The 19,301-nt window shown below is 38.1% G+C and overlaps 1 protein-coding gene and 1 non-coding gene across 5 annotated transcripts in view; both read right to left on the bottom strand.

Annotated features, from left to right (window-relative positions):
- Nucleotides 1-899: 899 nt before the first annotated feature.
- SLC30A4 (solute carrier family 30 member 4) overlaps nt 900-19,301 on the bottom strand; it is a 52,258-nt gene continuing 33,856 nt past the window's right edge. For 2 of the 4 annotated variants that reach the window (XM_017960585.3, XM_021940529.2), the window contains 5 exons: nt 11,995-12,148; nt 10,304-10,505; nt 9,007-9,112; nt 8,094-8,228; nt 5,526-6,477 (listed from right to left, as the gene is read on the bottom strand). In XM_017960585.3, the coding sequence (XP_017816074.2) occupies nt 6,323-6,477; nt 8,094-8,228; nt 9,007-9,112; nt 10,304-10,505; nt 11,995-12,148 (752 nt within the window). In that variant the 3' untranslated portion in view covers nt 5,526-6,322. Of the gene's footprint in view, nt 6,478-8,093; nt 8,229-9,006; nt 9,113-10,303; nt 10,506-11,994; nt 12,149-19,301 lie in introns of those variants that run through there. The other 2 variants (XM_021940530.2, XM_021940531.2) reach the window with 2 other exon arrangements.
- LOC116276265 lies at nt 12,856-12,959 on the bottom strand. The gene has a single exon (XR_004185688.1). It is a non-coding gene; the product is annotated as a small nucleolar RNA U13 (small nucleolar RNA).

Here is a 19,301-nt window from a genome sequence, read left to right as displayed (position 1 = left end):
AAAGGGTCAGATAGTAAATATTTTATGTCACTATGCAACTCTCCACAGTAGCATGGAAGCAGTCATAGATAATACATAACTAAATTAGTGTGCTGTGTTCCAGCAACGCTTTATGGACACAGAAATTCACTGAAAATCCATATAATTTTCACATGCTATGAAATATTACTCTACTTTTTTTTTTTTTTTTTTTTTTGGTGGGGGACAGGGTCTGTCACTCAGGCTAGAGAGCAGTGGCACCATCCCAGCTCAGTGTAGCCTAGACCTCCTGAGCTCAAGCGATCCTCCTATCTCTCAGCTTCCTGAATAGCTGGGATCACAGGCACATGCCACCATGCCCAGTTAATTTTTGTATTTTTTGTAGACATGAGGTTTCACCATGTTGCCAAGGCTGGTCTTGAACTCCTGGATTCAAGCAATCCACCTGCCTTGGCCTCCTGAAATGTTAGGATTACAGGTGTGAGCCACTGCACGCAGTGATTTATTTCTAATAGATGTAAAAATCATTCTTAGTTGTTGGGGCAAATAAAACAGGCTTGCAGGCCAGATTTGGCTTGGGAGGTATAGTGTGGACTGGTCCACATGATTGGAGAGTCAGCAGGTTCTTACTCTCAGACTTCCTGGTCCTCACCAGTCTATTTTGTAGTGGCTTCTTCCTTTCAGCCACTGTTGATGGGACTGTAAGGCCACTGCATGTGACTGACACCAAAAGAGAAAGGTTCTTTTAATAAATCTTTCCATACTATCTAGAAGATTTTTTTTCAGTTTTATTTCTTAAACATATAACAGGGCATCATAAAATGACATAATAAAACTAGATAGGTTATAATAGATTTTCTTTTGTTTTTAAGAACAATGTTTTTAGGCCTAGTAATATTACTTAATAAAAAGAACAGATATTTAAGGGACTGTACATTTTTATTTAATAAACCACATGGCAAAACAACACTTTAATAAATGTATAGGAAATTACAATTTGTAAGTTGCAAATACAGTACATATATATATATATACTTTGATCTTAATTAACATGGACAAACCCCAGCTTCAAAATCTTTCTAAAATCAATTATATGCAAAATACCTGGTTTCTGAAAGGGCGTATGATAAAGTATATACAATTTCTTAAACTGTGATATGGCTTATTTAATAACATGTATTTATTGAGAGAAGCATAAACTTTCCAAATATACAGTATCTTCCAGGTAGAAAGACGACATACTGGCACATTTCAATTTTGTGTTGCAGTTATTTGAGAATATACTAAATTACACTATTTAAATGGACACTGTCATAGATTTAACTGGGAAAGTCTTCATAAATGTTTTCCAGTCTTATCAGAAATCAAATTGGTCCTCAGTGATTGGAAGAGCAGGTTAAACCCTCTATAAGCGAGAATTCAATGACGGGTGGGCCCGAGTGCACACATGTAATTCAATACTGAGGAACTCCCACAACACTGTCTTCTAATTTGCATGCTCCCACGAACATCACAAATAATATACCTGATTGGCAATCAGTAAAACAAATCTCAAGCCCTGGCTGTCAAGATTCACACGACACATCTGGAGTTAGGTTTTGCAAACTGTATTTTGGCTACAGAGATATTGAGCTTTATCAATTATTTGGAGATCAGACTTGCCTCCCCTCAACATAGCATATAGTGATGTGTGTTCATTTATGACTAATAACCAACTGGCTCATGAGCTTGGCTTGGTTCAAAGACAAACTGAACCAAATGAACTAATCTTATATCTAGGAAACACTCTGTAACTTTAAATTTGCTATATACAAATCAGAGCCGACAGCAAAACCACCTAAAACCTTATTTCAAAGGGGCTCATATTCTGTAAGAACACCATATTATGTTGAACCAATAACATATATGCATAAAAGGAAAACAGATTTAGCTAACTGCTTGTTTCAGAATCAAATGATTAATTCTACAAAAGCTGTGAGAATGGCTGTTTTGAGAAACATGACGCAGAGTCTTCTTAGCAATGATATTCACTAGTGGTTGTGCAGTGTAGTCTCTTTGTCTACCACACTTACTCTACGAAGTCCAGCATGCAGAGAAATCTGGATCAGAAACAACCAGCCATTTTAAAAAGGTTCTTTCCTACCTGGAAATACATTTCTAAGTGCCTTGTCTCTGAAAGATGATTTTCCTCACATTAAAATGAGAGAGAAGCTCATGTGTCTGATCTTGATTATGTCTATTCTGGAAAGTCTACCAAAGACAAACACTGTCAGGTGGGACACCTGGGTTCAAGAGGAACACTAAGTCTCATAAGAGCAAGAAACTTGGTTTTAGAGAATGGAAATAAAGCACCCAAAGTTGAAAAAGAAAACAGTAAAATAAGAAAACCGGTGATGTTGCAAAAAACACTGATGGGAACTCTTAAGTTGTAAAAATCTGCACTCACATTACATAAGGCATAGCTAATGGAAACGTATGTAGGAATTACAATAGCTTCCAGTTCTGCATATCAAAACCTTCTGAGATATGCTTTCTTCAATTACACTCCCATTACCTTTCTAAGGCAGCATATTTGTTAGTGGAATAATAGATCTTTTCCTGAAACAGATCAAAAGGCTGCATCTGGCCATAGTTGTAAAACACAGGTTTATGTACACAAGTAACTCTGATTATTTGCAAATATTAATTAAAATATGTCACACCAAAGAACTGCCAAGTTTTTATATTGTGGTCTGTGGCCCTGTCGTAATCTGTTTTCCCAGTGCAAAATTAACAATGCTATGTGTTCATCCAACTTAGTCACTGCTTTTCACAGGGCATAGAGCTCGTTGAGAGCTCAGCTGAGAAGTGTAATGAATGGTTGTAACTCAACAAGTGAAGGGTAGACCAAACGCTTTTTGTCAGAAGTCATTCAGTCCTTGGTCCTATCTGCTTTTAACGTCCTTTTCTGTGGGTTTTGTTAAGTTACAAAAAGTGAAATCAAATTCTCAAATCTCATAGACTCAGTAAGGTACAGATATAAACTAGGTAGTTCTTGCTACAAAAACAAAGTACAGGAAACTTTATGTGTACCTCACTTTAAGCAGAACACAATAGTTAAGATTTACAAAAGTTTAAATCTTAAACTTCTGGCCGGGTGCAGTGGCTCACACCCTGTAATCCCAGCACTTTGGGAGCCCAAGATGGGAGGATTTCTTTGAGCCCAGGAGTTCAAGACCAGCCTGGGCAACATAAGGAGACCCCATCTCATTAAAAAAAAAAAAAAAAGACTTACAAAGGTTTGCAGTGTTTCTGTATTTTACAAAAGGATTATTTTTGGCTGGGCACAGTGGTTCATGCCTACAATCCCAGCACTTGGCAGGCCAAGGCAGGCAGATCACTTGAGCTCAGGAGTTCAAGACCAGCCTGGGCAACAAGGTGAAACACTGTGTCTACCAAAAATACAAAAAATTAGCTGGGTGTGGTGCTGCATGCCTGTGGTCCCAGCTACTTGGGAGGCTGAGATGGGAGGATCGCTTGAGCTCAGGAGGCAGAGGCTGCAGTGAGCCGAATTGTGCCACTGCACTCCAGCCTGGATGACAGTGAGATAGCATCTTAAAAAATTTTAAAAAAAAATTCTTTTCAATACTCAAATGAATTTTAGCCTGTTTTATCAAATACATTTTAAAGGAACAGGTCGATATAAAAAGCGAGATATGCCTTTATAAGATAAAGAAAAGTTTATAAGAAGCTCAATAGATATAAAAAAAGATTAGAGTATGATGAATATTTTTTTCCTTTCTACTTGCTAGATACTCAAAAGTTCATAAATATGTCCAGATGTCCACTGAAATATCTCTCATTTATTCTTACTTGGTTTCTATATGTAAGAATATTTTGATTTAAATAGTTTATATGCTCCTGAAATTTCTGAGAAATTCAAGTCATTATTTTAAATGACTTTTCAATAGGAATCCCATCATGTACATTTTCTTTTCCTTTTTTTTTTTGAGATAGGGTCTCATTTTGTTACTCAGGCTGGAATGCAATGATGTGGACATGGCTCACTGCAGCCTCAACCTTCCGGGCTCAAGCACTTCTGCCACAGCTTTACAAGTAGTTGATACTATAGGTGTGCATGACGCCTGGCTAATTTTTATATTTTTATAGAGACAGGGTCTCCACAAAAGACCATGTTGGTTGTGAACTCTTGGCCTCAAGTGATACTCCCACCTTTGCCTCCCCAAATGCTGAGATTACAGGCATGAGCCATTGTGTCTGGCCACATAAATTTTCAGTTCAGTTCAACAAACATCTACTGGGTTTCATTAGAGAGACCATCAATCCTTTTATTGACACCATTAACTCCCAACAATCTTATAGGTAAATCTGGGTTTTCTTATCTTAGGTTTGCTTATAGTAAGGTACTTGGTAAGAAGATAAAATGTTTCCTATTCTTCATTTATATTGTAAGTCATCTGCATCCTTATCTAGAATTTCAACTCACAATTTGCCTGGTACATTGTTACCCTACTCTGATTCTTAGAGGAGCCCAAGAACCATATCCATTTTTGGTGTAAGAAACTGTCACTGTTGAAAAGGGACTCCAAATGTACATAAAAGATAATCTTAAAACCAATGGTTGCAAAATGAAAGATGAACAGTTAAGCTCCTTCTTTAACAGAGGCATTTACAATCAGGTTGCCTTCAGTTTGGAAACCTCTATGTTTAGTTTCCCTGCAACACAGATTTAATGTCCATCCCTATCTAGTGCTTTAAAACACACACATACAGGCCAGGCATGGTGGCTCATGCTGTAATCCCAGCACTCTGGAAGGCCGAGGCAGGCGGATCACCTGAGGACCTGAGGTCAGGAGTTTGAGACCAGACAGGCCAACATGGCGAAACCCCGTCTCTACTAAAAATACAAAAAAATTAGCTGGGTGTGGTGTACCTGTAGTCCCAGCTAGTTGGGAGGCTGAGGCAGAAGAACCACTTGAACCCAGGAGGCAGAGGTTGCAGTGAGCAGAGGTCACACCACTGCACTCCAGCCTGGGTGACAGAGTGAGACTCTGTCTCAAAAACAAAAACAAAAACACACACATATATAAGGTCAAAAATCCTTTACATTTCTGTTTTCTCAAAGTAATGTCTTCCCCCCAACCCCTTGGACATTTCTGCTATGGTATTATTGGAAGACCTCAAAATTGTATTTTAGGGTTTCTGGAGTCCACGGAGAATCCTAACCCATATCATAAAACATTAAATATATAATAAAACATAACCCACATCATAAAACATAAAATTCTCTCTGGAGTAATGTTGTGAAACTGTATGTGAAAGGTGGGAATTATAAACTGAACCCTCTAGCGTCTACCCTGAAAGGCACACACAGATGACCTGGTGTGGAGGCAGGAACCAACGTACCACACTTTTTGTACAAATTTTTGGCAGTTCTTAAAGGGACAGAAGATTACTGTTTACATTTTGCAGTCTCTTGCCTTTTTAAGACAATTCCATGAATGATAAAAGTGATGTCGGGAAGACATAAACCTGAAACTCCAACAGCCATCCTTGCTCCTTTATTTTGTTTTAAATCATTATATAGTAATTTAAGTTTAAGACTAACTTCAGCCATTCAGAATAATATTGCAAGTATTTCCTAAATCATTTAATAACAGCGACCACAATAAGTAAAGATTTGGTTCTAAGATTACAAATAATCAAAAATGTTAACTTTGAGGTTCAAAACCCTGTAGCATCTGGAAAAGGTTGTTTATAAAGTATAACCATAACAATAACATTAAAACTTATTTGTGAAATAAAACATTTCTGAAACACTTCGAATACATGCTTATTCCACTTTTGGGATAACTACTAGTACTTTCTGAAATATGTTGGGTAGTGATTTCTGTAAAAAGAAAGCAGCAATTCCAGAAGCTGGGTGTCGAGATTATTGTACATAATAAAAAAATTCAGTTTTCCAGCACTGGCTTAATATAAAATGGACTTAAAAAGTATTTTTAAATGCAAATATTGAATTCTTGATGCTTCCTTTAAGATATGTACTCTGTCAAATTAATGAAGTATGATCTTGGATTGTCTTCTATGAGGTATCTGTAGAGTCACGTCTCATTCTGTAAACAGTGTTTGGGAAACATCTTCATCTGAAAATTATGGCAAAGTCTCCTTTTACCATTAAACAGAGACTAGCACTGTCAGGCTGGGGTGACTGTTTGAGAGACTGATGCTTGATATGGACACAGCTGTCAGGGATTCCATTTTCTCATTTAGGTTTGCATTTATTGCTCTCAAGTCTGTGACTGCAGGATAAATAAGGCGGGAGTCCCCAAAATGTATAAAATTAGGGACTAGAACTCTGACAATTTGCACAAGTTCTGTCCACTTCTTGCCTGTAACTCTGAAGCTGAATAGTACATCTATACATGCCAAATGTGTTCAATAATAAATGGTTTGCTTTGGACTGTACTTCCTCCCATTTAGATGAACTTCCAGGAACTGCAATGTCAAGAAAGTATCATTACTATCCATTGTACAGTTACATCTTGAATAAGATACAGGGAAAAAAACAACTGAAACATACTGGGAATATATTTTAATTAGTCTGATTTCTACCCCCTCTAAGCTATTCTGTTAGATAAGTATGTCAATTTACACATCCTTAATGGCTTCTCATTATTCTAACTTCTCCAGTCTACTCTCACGTAGAGAAAGAATACCAGACATCAATTACAATCCTGTCATTAAAAGATCTTATGCACATTAAAAGTAAAACCTCATGCATGTATTATTTTGATTTAAAAAGCATCAATAGCATGAATCTGTGAAATGACTCGAAGAAATAAAAACGTTAAGAATCTAGCTTTTCCGCCGGGTGCGGTGGCTCACGCCTGTAATCCTAGCACTTTGGGAGGCTGAGGCGGGCCGATCACCTGAGGCCGGGAGTTCAAGACCAGCCTGACCAACATGGAGAAACCCTGTCTCTACTAAAAGTACAAAATTAGCCAGGCATGGTGGTGTATCCCTGTAATCTCAGCTACTTGAGAGGCTGAGGCAGGAGAACCACTTGAACTTGGGAGGCAGAGGTTGCAGTGAGCAGAGATTGTGCCATTGCACTCTAGCCTGGGCAACAACAGTGAAACTCTGTCTCGGGGAAAAAAAAAAAAAAAAATCTAGCTTTTCCTATGTAGAAAAGAGCATGGGAAACATTCTTTCTTTCTTTTCTTTTTTTTTTTTGAGATGGAATTTCGCTCCTGTTGCCCAGGCTGGAGTACAATGGCGCCATCTTGGCTCACTGCAGCCTCTGTGTCCTGGGTGCAATCAATTCTCCTGCCTCAGCCTCCCAAGTAGCTGGGATTACAGGCACATGTCACCACGCCCAGCTAATTTTTGTATTTTTAGTAGAGATGGGGTTTCATCACGTTGGCCAGGCTGGTCTTGAACTCTTGACCTCTGGTGATCCACCTACCTTGACCTCCCAAAGTGTTGGGATTATAGGGATGACCCAACGTGCCAGGCCAGGAAATATCCTTTTTTTTTTTTTTTTGAGATGGAGTCTTGCTCTGTCACCCAGACTGGAGTGCAGTGGCGTGATCTCGGCTCACTGCAACCTCCACTGCATGAGTTTAAGCAATTCTCCTGCCTCAACCTCCCGAGTAGCTGGGATTACAGGCATGCACCACCACGTCTAGCTAATTTTTGTATTTTTAGTGGAGACGGGGGTTTCACCATGTTGTCCAGGCTGGTCTCGAACTCCTGACCTCAGGTGATCCACCCGCCTCAGTCTCCCAAAGTGCTAGGATTACAGGCGTGAGCCACTGAGTCGGCTGGGAAATATTCTTAATGCCTTTAATCTGAAGGTTAAAATCAATTTGTAATATCTCTAAGAGACAGAAAATTATTGTTCTGGTATCAATACTGACCTGCAACTTACCCTTTAAAGAGCCTTTTGTTTAAGGCTCTTAACAAAAGCCTTTGTTTTTTAAAGACAAGGCTTTTGTCTTAAAACAAATCTTTTCAGCAGAAAAGTCTTCCTACATAATTATAAGCAGGGATGTTTAGTTTCAAAGGCAGAAGTCCACCAACCCCAGGCCCATTTACTACCAGCAACATACTTAGCTGTATGTGAACTATGGCAGTAGATTTTCCTGAAGTGAGAGACCAGATATTTAAATCTTCGACTGAATATACATCTTCTATTTTCATCAAGGCTTCTTTGACATAGTCTACATTCAAATGGCTTGGCACACCTATCAGGAATATATAATTTAAAAGTAAAATTTATTTTAGAAAAAAGGAACTTTTACATTACTGATAAGACATTTCTCAAAGAAAACAAATGGCTTTGCTAAATTCAGTTTAAACAAATACTTTAAAACATTAATACTTTAAGATAAACCATGTACACATATATTTTTATTGAAAATGTAAGATATATACAAGAGGGTAATGCATACTTTAAAGACATACTCATTCTCACTAAAAAGGAATGCCAATCAAACCAGAATACTTCATTAACAGATAAGCTAAGACAAAAAGGAAAAAAGAAGGAAAGAACATATAATGATGATAAACCTATTGTTAAGAACTTTTATTTTCATGCTTACACATAATATCAGTAAGGGAAGGAAGCAGTAAATACAACAAAGTCACAAGTTAAGTGGGAATTAAGGAATTAATACATAATCTAGAATTGCATTTTTGTCCTAGTGCTACAGTTTATTAGCAACATGACCTTAACCAAAGTATGTTATCCCTCTGAATCTCAATTTTCTCATTTGTAAATAGGGATAATTTACCACATTATCTGCCTTACCTACTCTGCTTAGCTATTATAAGTGTCAAATGGGTAAAAGATGGGAGAGTGCATTGATTCTTAAATGTTATATACATGTAAGGTACTGTTATATAGCCTAATAGGTATTAGTAGAAAGTAAAAGATGTAATTCCTATTCAGAATGTCCCCTGACTCCCAATCTGCTTTAGGGATGTAATAAACTCATAATGAGGATATTAGTGAGATCTTACCTTCTAGTATTATAACTACTGTATCCCATATGATTCGAAATGTTGTAAAAGCCACAAGTAATGAAAATACGTATGTACAGATGGGATCAGCAATCTTGTATTCTGGCTAAAGGGTAATAGATCAAAATTTATGATTAAATATAGACAGACATAAAACAGACTACGAAGCAAAGCAAGGAATATGTCCCTTCTTCCTTGATTTTCTTTAGCAGAATTATAGAATATCTTTAAAACTTGGATATTGTAATTGAAAAGCATCTTCACTCTATCCTAGACTATTTACATTACTTGCCTCATGGGACCTATTTCCAGAAATGTAATCACTTGTTCTATTGCTCCTTGTGCCGTCTCTAAATCTTCTAGAATATCAGAGCGGGAAAGAATTTTGCGTCTGTGTGTGTGTGTGTGTGTGTGTGTGTGTGTGTGTGTGTGTGTGTATTTTTAAAGACAAAGTCTTGCTATGTTGCCCAGGCTGGTCTTGAACTCCTGGGCTCAAGTGATCCTCCAGCCTCAGCTGGGATTACAGGCACAGCCACTGCACCCAGCTCTGGAAAAAGTTTTAGCAGCCACTAGTCTAAGCCCCTTACAATAAAGAAGAGGGAACTCAAGTTTAGAGTTGAGGCATTTGCTCTCAAGGTGAAAGCATTAATGGCAGAGCCAAGACTAGAACCCACCCAGGTCTCTGGATTTTTAGTCCAGTGCACATTTTACTACTAGCAATTCAATCACGAGTTTTAAAATTGAGTTATCTGGGCAAGGATGGTGGCTCACGCCAGTGATCTCAGCACTATGGGAGGCTGATGTTGGTGGATCACTTGAGGCCAGGAATTCAAGACCAGCCTGGCCAACATGGCGAAACCTTGTCTCTACTAAAAATATAAAAATTAGCTGGGCATGGTGGTGTGTACCTGTAATCCCAGCTACTTGGGAGGCCGGGGCACAAGAATCACTTGAGCCTGGGAGGCAGAGGCTGCAGTGAGCCAAGATAGTGCCACTGTACTCCAGCCTGGGCGAGAGACTGAGACTTTGTCTCAAAAATAAATAAATACATAAATAACAAAATTGAATTATCCAGTGAAGGCACTACAAAAGCCAAATATAGATAAGTTACCCTGTGATGTGATATCATCTTGTTTACTGCTAACAAAAGAACTATAATGACTGTCAAGTAAACTTACATCAATGTGAAATGAATAGAACTGGCATTGATGTCCAGTATACTGATAAGACAATCAGCCTTAGTTTTCATGTTGAAATTAAATACATTTTAAAATAGAAAAATTACCAATCATATTACCTTGAATCGTATGATGTATGCAGCTATTAGCACACCAACACTCTGTACCAAATCTCCCAAAGCATGTACAAATGCAGCTCTCACTGCCAGGCTATCCTGCCCATGGTTGCGTTCACACCCAGAACCTGTGGTAGGGGAATTTGAAGGCAGGGAGTGGGAATGGGAGTGATGGTGACCAGACTGGTTCAACAGAAACCCCATTCTGTTAAAAATAAAAGAAAACATTATTATTTTTCCTAATATTGACAAAAACATTTGTTACTAGTCAGACACTAATGAGGTAACATGGAACTCATTTATTTAATAAATTTGGAGCAACTATTATTTATCAGGTACTGTTCTAGGTGCTGGGGTCAAAACAATGATAACACAGACATATCCCTATCCCCATGGAGCTTATGTTATAGTAGAGAAGGCAGAGAAGCCAACAAATAAATACATAATGTACAGCCAGGCAATGTGAAATGCTTTGGAGAAACATAAAGCATTGTAAGGGAATGGAGTATGATAGGCAGAGTGGTAAGGGAAGGCCTCTCAGATTATCTCTGAGCAGATACCTGAAGGAGGTCAGGGAGCAAGTGGTAGAAGAGTGTTCTAGGCAGAAGAATAGCAGAGCAAAGGCCCTAACATGAAAATGTGCTCCGTGGACTTGAAAAAAAAAAAGACAGCCACTGTGGCCAGAACAAAGTGAGCAAAAGTGCTAGGAGATGAGTTGTAGAGGTACACAGAGTCTTATTAACAAGGATGCAGTAAAAATTTGATTTCATTCTAAGTATAAATAGAAGCCACTAGGGCAGGGATTGGTAAACTGTGGCTGGTAGATCAAATTTGGCTCACCGATTTTTTTTTTTTTTTTGTACATAAAGTTTTATTGGAACACAGCCATGTTCATTTGTTTACATGCTAAGTGTGGCTGCTTTTGTTTTATAACAACAGTGTTGAGTAGCTTTGAAAGAGAATATATACATCTCAAAGCTTAAAATATTTACTATCTAGCCTTTTACAGAAAAAAATTGCTGACCCTAGTCTAAATGATTAAATCTGTAACTTCAACTTTATTATTTTTTGTTTGTTTTTGAGACAGGGTCTTGCTCTATTGCCCAGGCTGGAGTGCAGTGGCCCAATCAGAGCTCAATGCAGCCTTGATATCCTGTGCTCAAGTGACCTTCCCACTTCAGCCTCCCAAGTAGCTGGGACCACAGGCACGAGCCACTGTGCCAGGCTAATTTTTATTTTTAGTAGAGATGAGGTCTCACCATGTTAGCCAGGCTGTCTTGAACTCCTGAGCCCAAGTGATCTGCCCGCCTTGGCCTCCCAAAGTGTTGGGATTATAGGTGTGAACCACTGTATGTGGCCTAACTTAAAACTTTAAAAAGTTTCTCCCCTAAAAAGTTTTAAGGGAAAAAAATTGATAGCTTAAGAAAAAAAATCTAGTTAACACAAAAGTATTCTAAAAGTTAAAAACAAAAAACTTTGTCCTACCTAAATTCATAATTTTGACTCAATCTCCAATATACCTGGGCAAACTAATGAGGAATTTATAATGTCCATAGTGTTTTATTTATCAGAAAAATTAATGAGCTATATCATTTTTAAAATATCAAAATATCACTGAATATTACTGAATGCATATGCAATAGTCTCTGAGTTCTCAGTACTTGAAAATATTAATGTGAAAAAATACAGCTTACATTACATTAACTGCAACTCCAACAGCTGCGGTGATGAGCATTATATCTCCATTTATTTCATAGTTCATATGGATAGTTCTTTGCACAGCTTCATATAAGAGGAATCCCATAAGTATATACACCAACAGCACACTAATCATAGCTGACAAAACCTCTAGAGGGAAAAATACATATAACAAATACATTTTCAGCATGGTTATTACACTTCATACCAACTAAATATTATACAGTCTTTTTTATATTCTTTCCTCTAAGGAGATAAAAGCACTATATCGTTTCTGTCACGTCAATTTTCTTTTTTATTTTTTTGAGACAGGGTCTCACTCTGTCACCCAGACTGGAGTGCAGTGACCTGATCATGATCATGGTTCACTGCAGCCTTGATCTCCCAGGCTCAAGTGATCTTCCCATCTCAGCCTCCAAGTAGCTGGTACTACTGTAGGCACAAGCCACCACACCTGGCTAATCATTTTTCTTACTTAAAATGTGTTTAGCACTTACAGAAAAAAAAAAATGTTTAGCAGCTTGACTGATCTGGATCCTCCACTAATTTACCCTTACCTCTCCCTACCCTCCACTCATCTCTCTCCAGGGTCAAATTATGCATATTTACAGACCATGCACAAGGTAAAAAATGACAAAATGAGAAAAAATATTTGTAACATATGTGATCACGACTAATTTCTTGATATAAAAAAGTACACTCAAAAGTCAGTAACAGGCCAGGTGTGGTGGCTCATGCCTGTAATCCCCTAACACTTTGGGAGGCTGAGATGGAAGGATCCCTTGAGCCCATGAGTTTGACATCAGCCTAGGCAACATAGTGAGACTCCATCTCTCTTTGTTCTTCCCTTCCCTTCATGTCAAATGGGTAATGTGCCAACATTATAACAAGGTTCCAGGGTGGCACATGTCACACATGTATGCGAACACTTAATTACCAAGCTCATGAACTACAAGAGGATCAAGGCTCTATCTCTAAAAAAAATTTTTTTAATTAGCTGGACATGGTGGTGAGTGCCTATGGTCCCAGCTACTCGGGAGGCTGAGGTGGGAGGATTGTTTAAACCCAGGAGGTCCAGGCTGCAGTGAACCATGTGCTACTGGACTCCAGCCTGGTCTCCAGAGTGAGACCCTGTCTCAAAAAAAAAAAAAAAAAAATCAATAAGAAAATTCATAGTAAACAGAAATGGCCAAATTCTCAAAATCAGTCATAATAAATGAAATTCAAATAGGAATAAGATTTATTTCCTCCTACAAAACTGGCAAACTTTTTTTTAAAAAATCAAGTTTGATAATAGCCAGAGTTAGCAAGGATCTACTGGTGGAAGTATCAAATAGTATTACCTTTTTGGAGAGCCAATTGGTAAAACTAATCAAAACTTAAAATGTATACATTCCTTGATCTAACAACTGTACTTTTAGGACTCTACCTGATAGAAACACCTCCACGTGTGCAAAGATACCTACAAGGCTTTCACTGTAGCATTGTCTGTAGTATCCAAAAAAAAAAAAAAATCTGGAGACATCCTAAATGTCCACCAAAGAGGAACTTCATAAGTTATGATTTATATCTATATATAGTGGGGATACCACACAACCATTTATTTTTCTAAAAAGGAAAACAAGAAAAATATCAAATTGATAATCACAAGAAAGTATTACATTTGGGAAGTGGTACTAGAACTTTAGGGGATTTATTTTTCACTGTATTATTTTTGGTAATATTTGAAGTGTTTTAAGTTTTTACCATAAACACATATTACCTTTAAGCTAAAAAAAATTTTTTAAGGCATGCAAATATTCATGCCTTCATGAAGGCTATTAATTAAATGCTGTATATAATAGCAAATTATTGGAAACAACCAAAAAAGTGATTAGTAGGGACCCTGTAACATGGAATACTATGCATGTATAAAGAAGAAAAAAGCTTATTCTGGTAAGGAATAATGCCCAAGACATAGTATTATGTGAAAAAAAGCAAAGTACACACTGTGTATGATATATTACCATTTGTGTAAAAAAAAAAAAAAGAAAAAAGAGAATATATGAATAATCACCTGTAAATGCAATCTCCAGAAGGATTATACAAAATACTCATAAAAAACTGGTTATCTCGGGTGAGGAGAACTGGTGGCTGGGAGACAGGGATGACCTTGCCCTATATATGCTTTTGTACCACTTGAATTTTCTACTATGTAAATATAAAGCAAAATAATTTTATATATTTTCAAAACAACAAAAAGAGCAACGTGAAGTACATTTAAAAACAATAAGGCCAGATGCGGTGGCTCATGCCTGTAATCCCAGCACTTTGGGAGGCCAAGGCGGGCAGATCATCTGAGGTCAGGATTTCAAGACCAGTCTGATCAACATGGCAAAAGCCTGTCTCTACTAAAAATACAAAAATCAGCTAGGCCTGGTGGTGGGTGCCTGTAGTCCCAACTACTTGGGAGGCTGAGGCAGGAGAATCGCTTGAACTCAGGAGGCGGAGATTGCAGTGAGCCGAGATCATGCCACTGCACTCCAGCCTGGGTGAAAATTAACATTATTATGTGAAACAAGCATTAACCCTCAAACAATAAAAGCAAGAAAATAATTTAAGGAATATTTTTCCTTTAGAGAAACCTGACGCTAATCCTGTAAGTGTTAATAGGTAAAATAATCTGGAAAACTGTTACGTAGGACAAATCATTGCTCAAAAGTTGTTTAAGTATATTGGACTTTGACACATTTTCATTCCAACTTATAAATTATAACACAAAACAATTATCTAGCAATTATAGGCTATTTCCTGAAGACACCTAATGTAGCTAAAACTCCTATAAAAACTGCCAGGCACGGTGGCTCACGCCTGTAATCCCAGCACTTTGGGAGGCCGAGGCGGGTGGATCACAAGGTCAAGAGTTCGAGACCAGCCTAGCCAATATGGTGAAATGCCATCTCTACTAAAAATACAAAAATTAGCCGGGTGTGGTGGCAGGCTCCTGTAGCCCCAGCTACTCGGGAGGCTGAGGCAGGAGAATCGCTTGAACCTGGGAGGGCAGAGACTGCAGTGAGCCAAGATCATGCCACTGCACCCCAGCCTCCCCGACAGAGCGAGACTCTGTCTCAAAAACAAAAACAAAGAAACACTCCTATAAAAACCTGTGCATCAACAGAACAGATATTAGAATAAAACAAAGACATACCATTTCTATTCAAAAATCATGGAACACCTATTACTAACATACAGATAATCATACTTTGAAAGAGATATATTAATATACTTTTAAAAGAGATATAAGCTGGGCTGGGCGCGGTGGCTCAAGCCTGTAATCCCAGCACTTTGGGAGGCCGAGACGGGCGGATCACGAGGTCAGGAGATCGAGACCATCCTGGTTAACACGGTGAAACCCCGTCTCTACTAAAAAATACAAAAAACTAGCTAGGTGAGGTGGCGGGCGCCTGTAGTCCCAGCTACTCCGGAGGCTGAGGCAGGAGAATGGGGTAAACCTGGGAGGCGGAGCTTGCAGTGAGCCGAGATCGTGCCACTGCACTCCAGCCTGGGCGACAGAGCGAGACTCCGTCTCAAAAAAAAAAAAAAGAGATATAAGCTGAAAGAGAAAAGATCAAATGAAATATACAAAGTTATGGAGAGACCTCTATATTAAGTACAGACTATACGCTTTTTGAGGATATGGTCCAAGTCTTATTCCATGTCATATTTACTGTAGTACTTAGGAGAGTAGTTCACATATAGCAGGTATTCAAATATTTATAGATGATTTTGTAGAATGAAATTAGTCAAGGGTTAAGCAAGGGAAGATGATAAAAGGCTATACAATTAAGAAAATGAAGCTAAATATGAATAATAGGTTATTACTTAATCCCCCAAAAAACAAAAAGTAATAAGTTGAAAGAGAAGGCGTAAGCCAAATAAAAAAAAGAAAATACATGGGATTTCTTGTCAAAGTTATAACTGCTGATGGTAAAGTACACATATAAAAATACTGTAAAGAGGTTGGTGGCAGTGGCTCATGCCTGCAATCCCAGCACTTTGGGAGGCCGAGGTGGGCGGATCACCTGAGGTCAGGAGTTCAAGACCAGCCTGGCCAACATGGCAAAACCCCATCTCTACTAAAAGTACAAAAATTAGCTGGGTGTGGTGGCAGCCACCTGTAATCCCAGCTACTCAGGAGGCTGAGGCACAAGAATTGCTTAAACCTGGGAGGTGGAGGTTGCAGTGAGCTGAGATTGCACCACTGCACTCCAGCCTGGGTGACAGAGTGAGACTCCGTCTCAAAAAAAACCACAAAAAACAAAAAAAACAAAAACAAAATAAAACTGTAAAGAAGAAATAATTTTAAAAATTCGAAACTGTAGAATCTCGTGTGCTTGTGGTAGCCTCCTACCACCAGGAGAACTTTAACCAAGTATCAAGGCTGAAGCCAGCAGTTAGCTCACCATAGTTTTTAAGGTGCCCTAATCAAAATTTTAATACAAAAATTATAAAGCATGTGGTGGCTCACACCTGTAATCCCTGCTACTTGGGAAGCTGAGGGGGCAGGATAACTTGAGGTCAGGAGTTCAAGACCAGCCTGAGCAACATAGTGAGACCCTGTCTCTCCACCCAAAATTGGCCAAGTGTGGTGGTGTATGCCTGTTGTCCCAGCTACTTGGGAGGTTGAGGCGGGAGGATCACTTGGAGTTTGAAGCTACAGTGAGCTATGATAGTGCCACTACACTCTAGCCAGGGTGAGAGTGAGACCCCTGTCTCTCAAAAAAAAAAAAATTACAAAGCAATACACTTTACATTTACAAAGATTCACAGCCACACAAGTTAATGACATAGAGATGTGCTTGGTTATGAAAATTTAAAACCCATAATTAAAAATTAGTTCAAAACCCCTTATATAAATTAGGTTGTCTATACTTTCCAATTTTTCTGGGATAGTCCCAGTTTATGTTTGCTGTTCTGGCATAATTATGAATAGTGCCCCGTTTCACTCTCAAAACTGTTCTGGTTTGGATGATAAATTACAGTTACTCTAGTAGGTCTGTCAGATATAATATTGGATGCCCAGTTAAATTTGTATTTCAGACAACAAATAATTTTTTAGTGTAAATATGTCCTATTCAATATTTCAGATATATTAGGCATGCTGTGAGTATGCTAAATCTGGCAAACCCCACACTCCAGTGATTTTACTAAACCACTTAAAAATCACCTTTTTGTGAATTCTCAGATAAGGCAAACCTACATTCAAGATAAAGTGAAATGAAAGTCAAACAAAAAGCATGAACAGAGCTCCCTGGCAGAAGGACTCCCACCCTTACAAGGCCCACTATATTCTGGCAGCCTGCGGCTGAAAAGTCAGTCCTCTATGCCACAGTTTTCACCTACATGAGCAGGATAAGAGATTCTAATACCTGCCTACAGTTAACAGTAAAGGAATTCAGCTGATTTCTAGAAACTCCCAAAATAGCATATTAAGATACTGCTATCAATGATATTCCTTTTCTAGTCATTAATAAAGAATATGCCTCATTAATAAGGAATATCGTTCCCTTGGTGAAAAGCAAAGACACTCGTCTGTTATCTTTTATTCTAATCACCTGCCAAAATGTCTTCTGGGATACAGTAGTAATAAATGCAAAAGGGAAAAAAAGAAAGTAAACTTTTAAGTAGATTTTTAGGGCTGAGACTTATAATTGGAAGTATAAAGCACAGACAATACTATCTAAAAATTCTAAGAGCAGAAATATAATCATTTATTCTGATAAAACAAAAAACTCTTTCATTTGAATACATTAAGCTTTGGTGAAATACCATAAATAGGACTAACTTAGGGTTTAAAAATTTTTCCTTCATGATATTCTTAACATGATGGAATGCAGATAAAAATAGGCAAGATTCTGCTCCCTCCCACTCCCCTATTTAAGAGAGAGGGAAGCTTTCAATCAACAACCAAATTATATTATTTTATATATATAATAATATAATTATATATATCCTATTTTCTCCTTCTTGCTCTGGGTTGGTCTTCTGTCACATAACTTACAATAAAGTTTTCCACGACAAAAGGAGTACATATCGGATGACTACTTCATTTTCTTAAAAGAGACGCAGGAACTTTCACAATTAAAATTCTGGATTTCTGTGAAAGCTACCACCCCATTAACTTCAGGTAAATTCGTTTTTTTAAATAGAGGCCGGGTATCACTATGTTGGCCAGGTTGGTCTTAAACTCCTTGCCTCAAGCAATCCTCTCACCTCAGCCACTTTAGGTGAACTTGAATGGTCATATTTCAATCAAAATAGAAATTTAGCATTTAAAAGTCTTGAAAAATGGCCGGGTGTGGTAGCTCATGCCTATAATCCCTGCACTTTGGGAGGCTGAGGAGGGCAGATTGCTTGAGCTCAAGAGTTTGAGACCAGCCTGGGAAACATGGTGAAATCCTGTCTCTGAAAAAATAAAAATAAAAATAAAAAAAAAGTCAGGTGTGGTAGCACGTGCCTACAGTTCTAACTACTCGGGAGGCTGAGGTGGAAGGATAGCTTGAGCACAGGAGGTCAAGGCTGTAGTGAGCCTTGATCATGCCACTGCACTTCAGCCTGAGCAACAGAGAAAGACCCTGTCTCAGAAAAAAAAAGATTTTTATGAAAATACTACAAAACCCATTAGTATAGTTTTGTTTTGTTTTGTTTTGCTTTGCTTCTCTCTGTCACCCAGGCTGAAGTGCAGTGATGCAATTTCGGTTCACTGCAACCTCTGCCTCCCAGGTTCAAGCAATTCCCTTGCCTCAGCATCTCGAGTAGCTGGAATTACAGGCACATGTCACCACGCTCGGCTAATATTTTTTGGTATTTTTAGTAGAGACGGGGTTTCACCATGTTGGCCAGGGTAGTTTCGAATTCCTGACCTCAGGTGATCCACCCATATCGGCCTCCCAAAGTGCTGGGATTACAAGCGTGAGCCACCACACCCAGCCTAATATAGTTTTAAAATATATTTTGCCAACTAAGTCTACACATATATATAATTAAATCACTCTACTTGGCTGAACTGGAGCATGAAAGGAGGCAGTAAGATGAGTGATTATGTGTATTTGCTACAAGATCACGGGTCTTTTCATTCAGCTGAAATATAAACAAATGTTTATAGTCAATGATCTAATAAAAACTAAAACACATCCTGAATTTCATATATAGAGAATAAACAGTTTGAATGGCTAATAAATGCTAAAAGAAAAAGTTAAATAGGAGAAAACATAGATGATTATCAAGTTTTAATAGTGCCATAAAATATGAAAATTGTTTACTG

The sequence above is a fragment of the Papio anubis genome, chromosome 7, assembly GCF_008728515.1.
Source record: "Papio anubis isolate 15944 chromosome 7, Panubis1.0, whole genome shotgun sequence".
Classification (NCBI taxonomy): domain Eukaryota; kingdom Metazoa; phylum Chordata; class Mammalia; order Primates; family Cercopithecidae; genus Papio; species Papio anubis.
The sequence above is the reverse complement of the archived record's forward strand: the minus strand, read 5'-3'. Positions and strand labels throughout refer to the sequence as shown.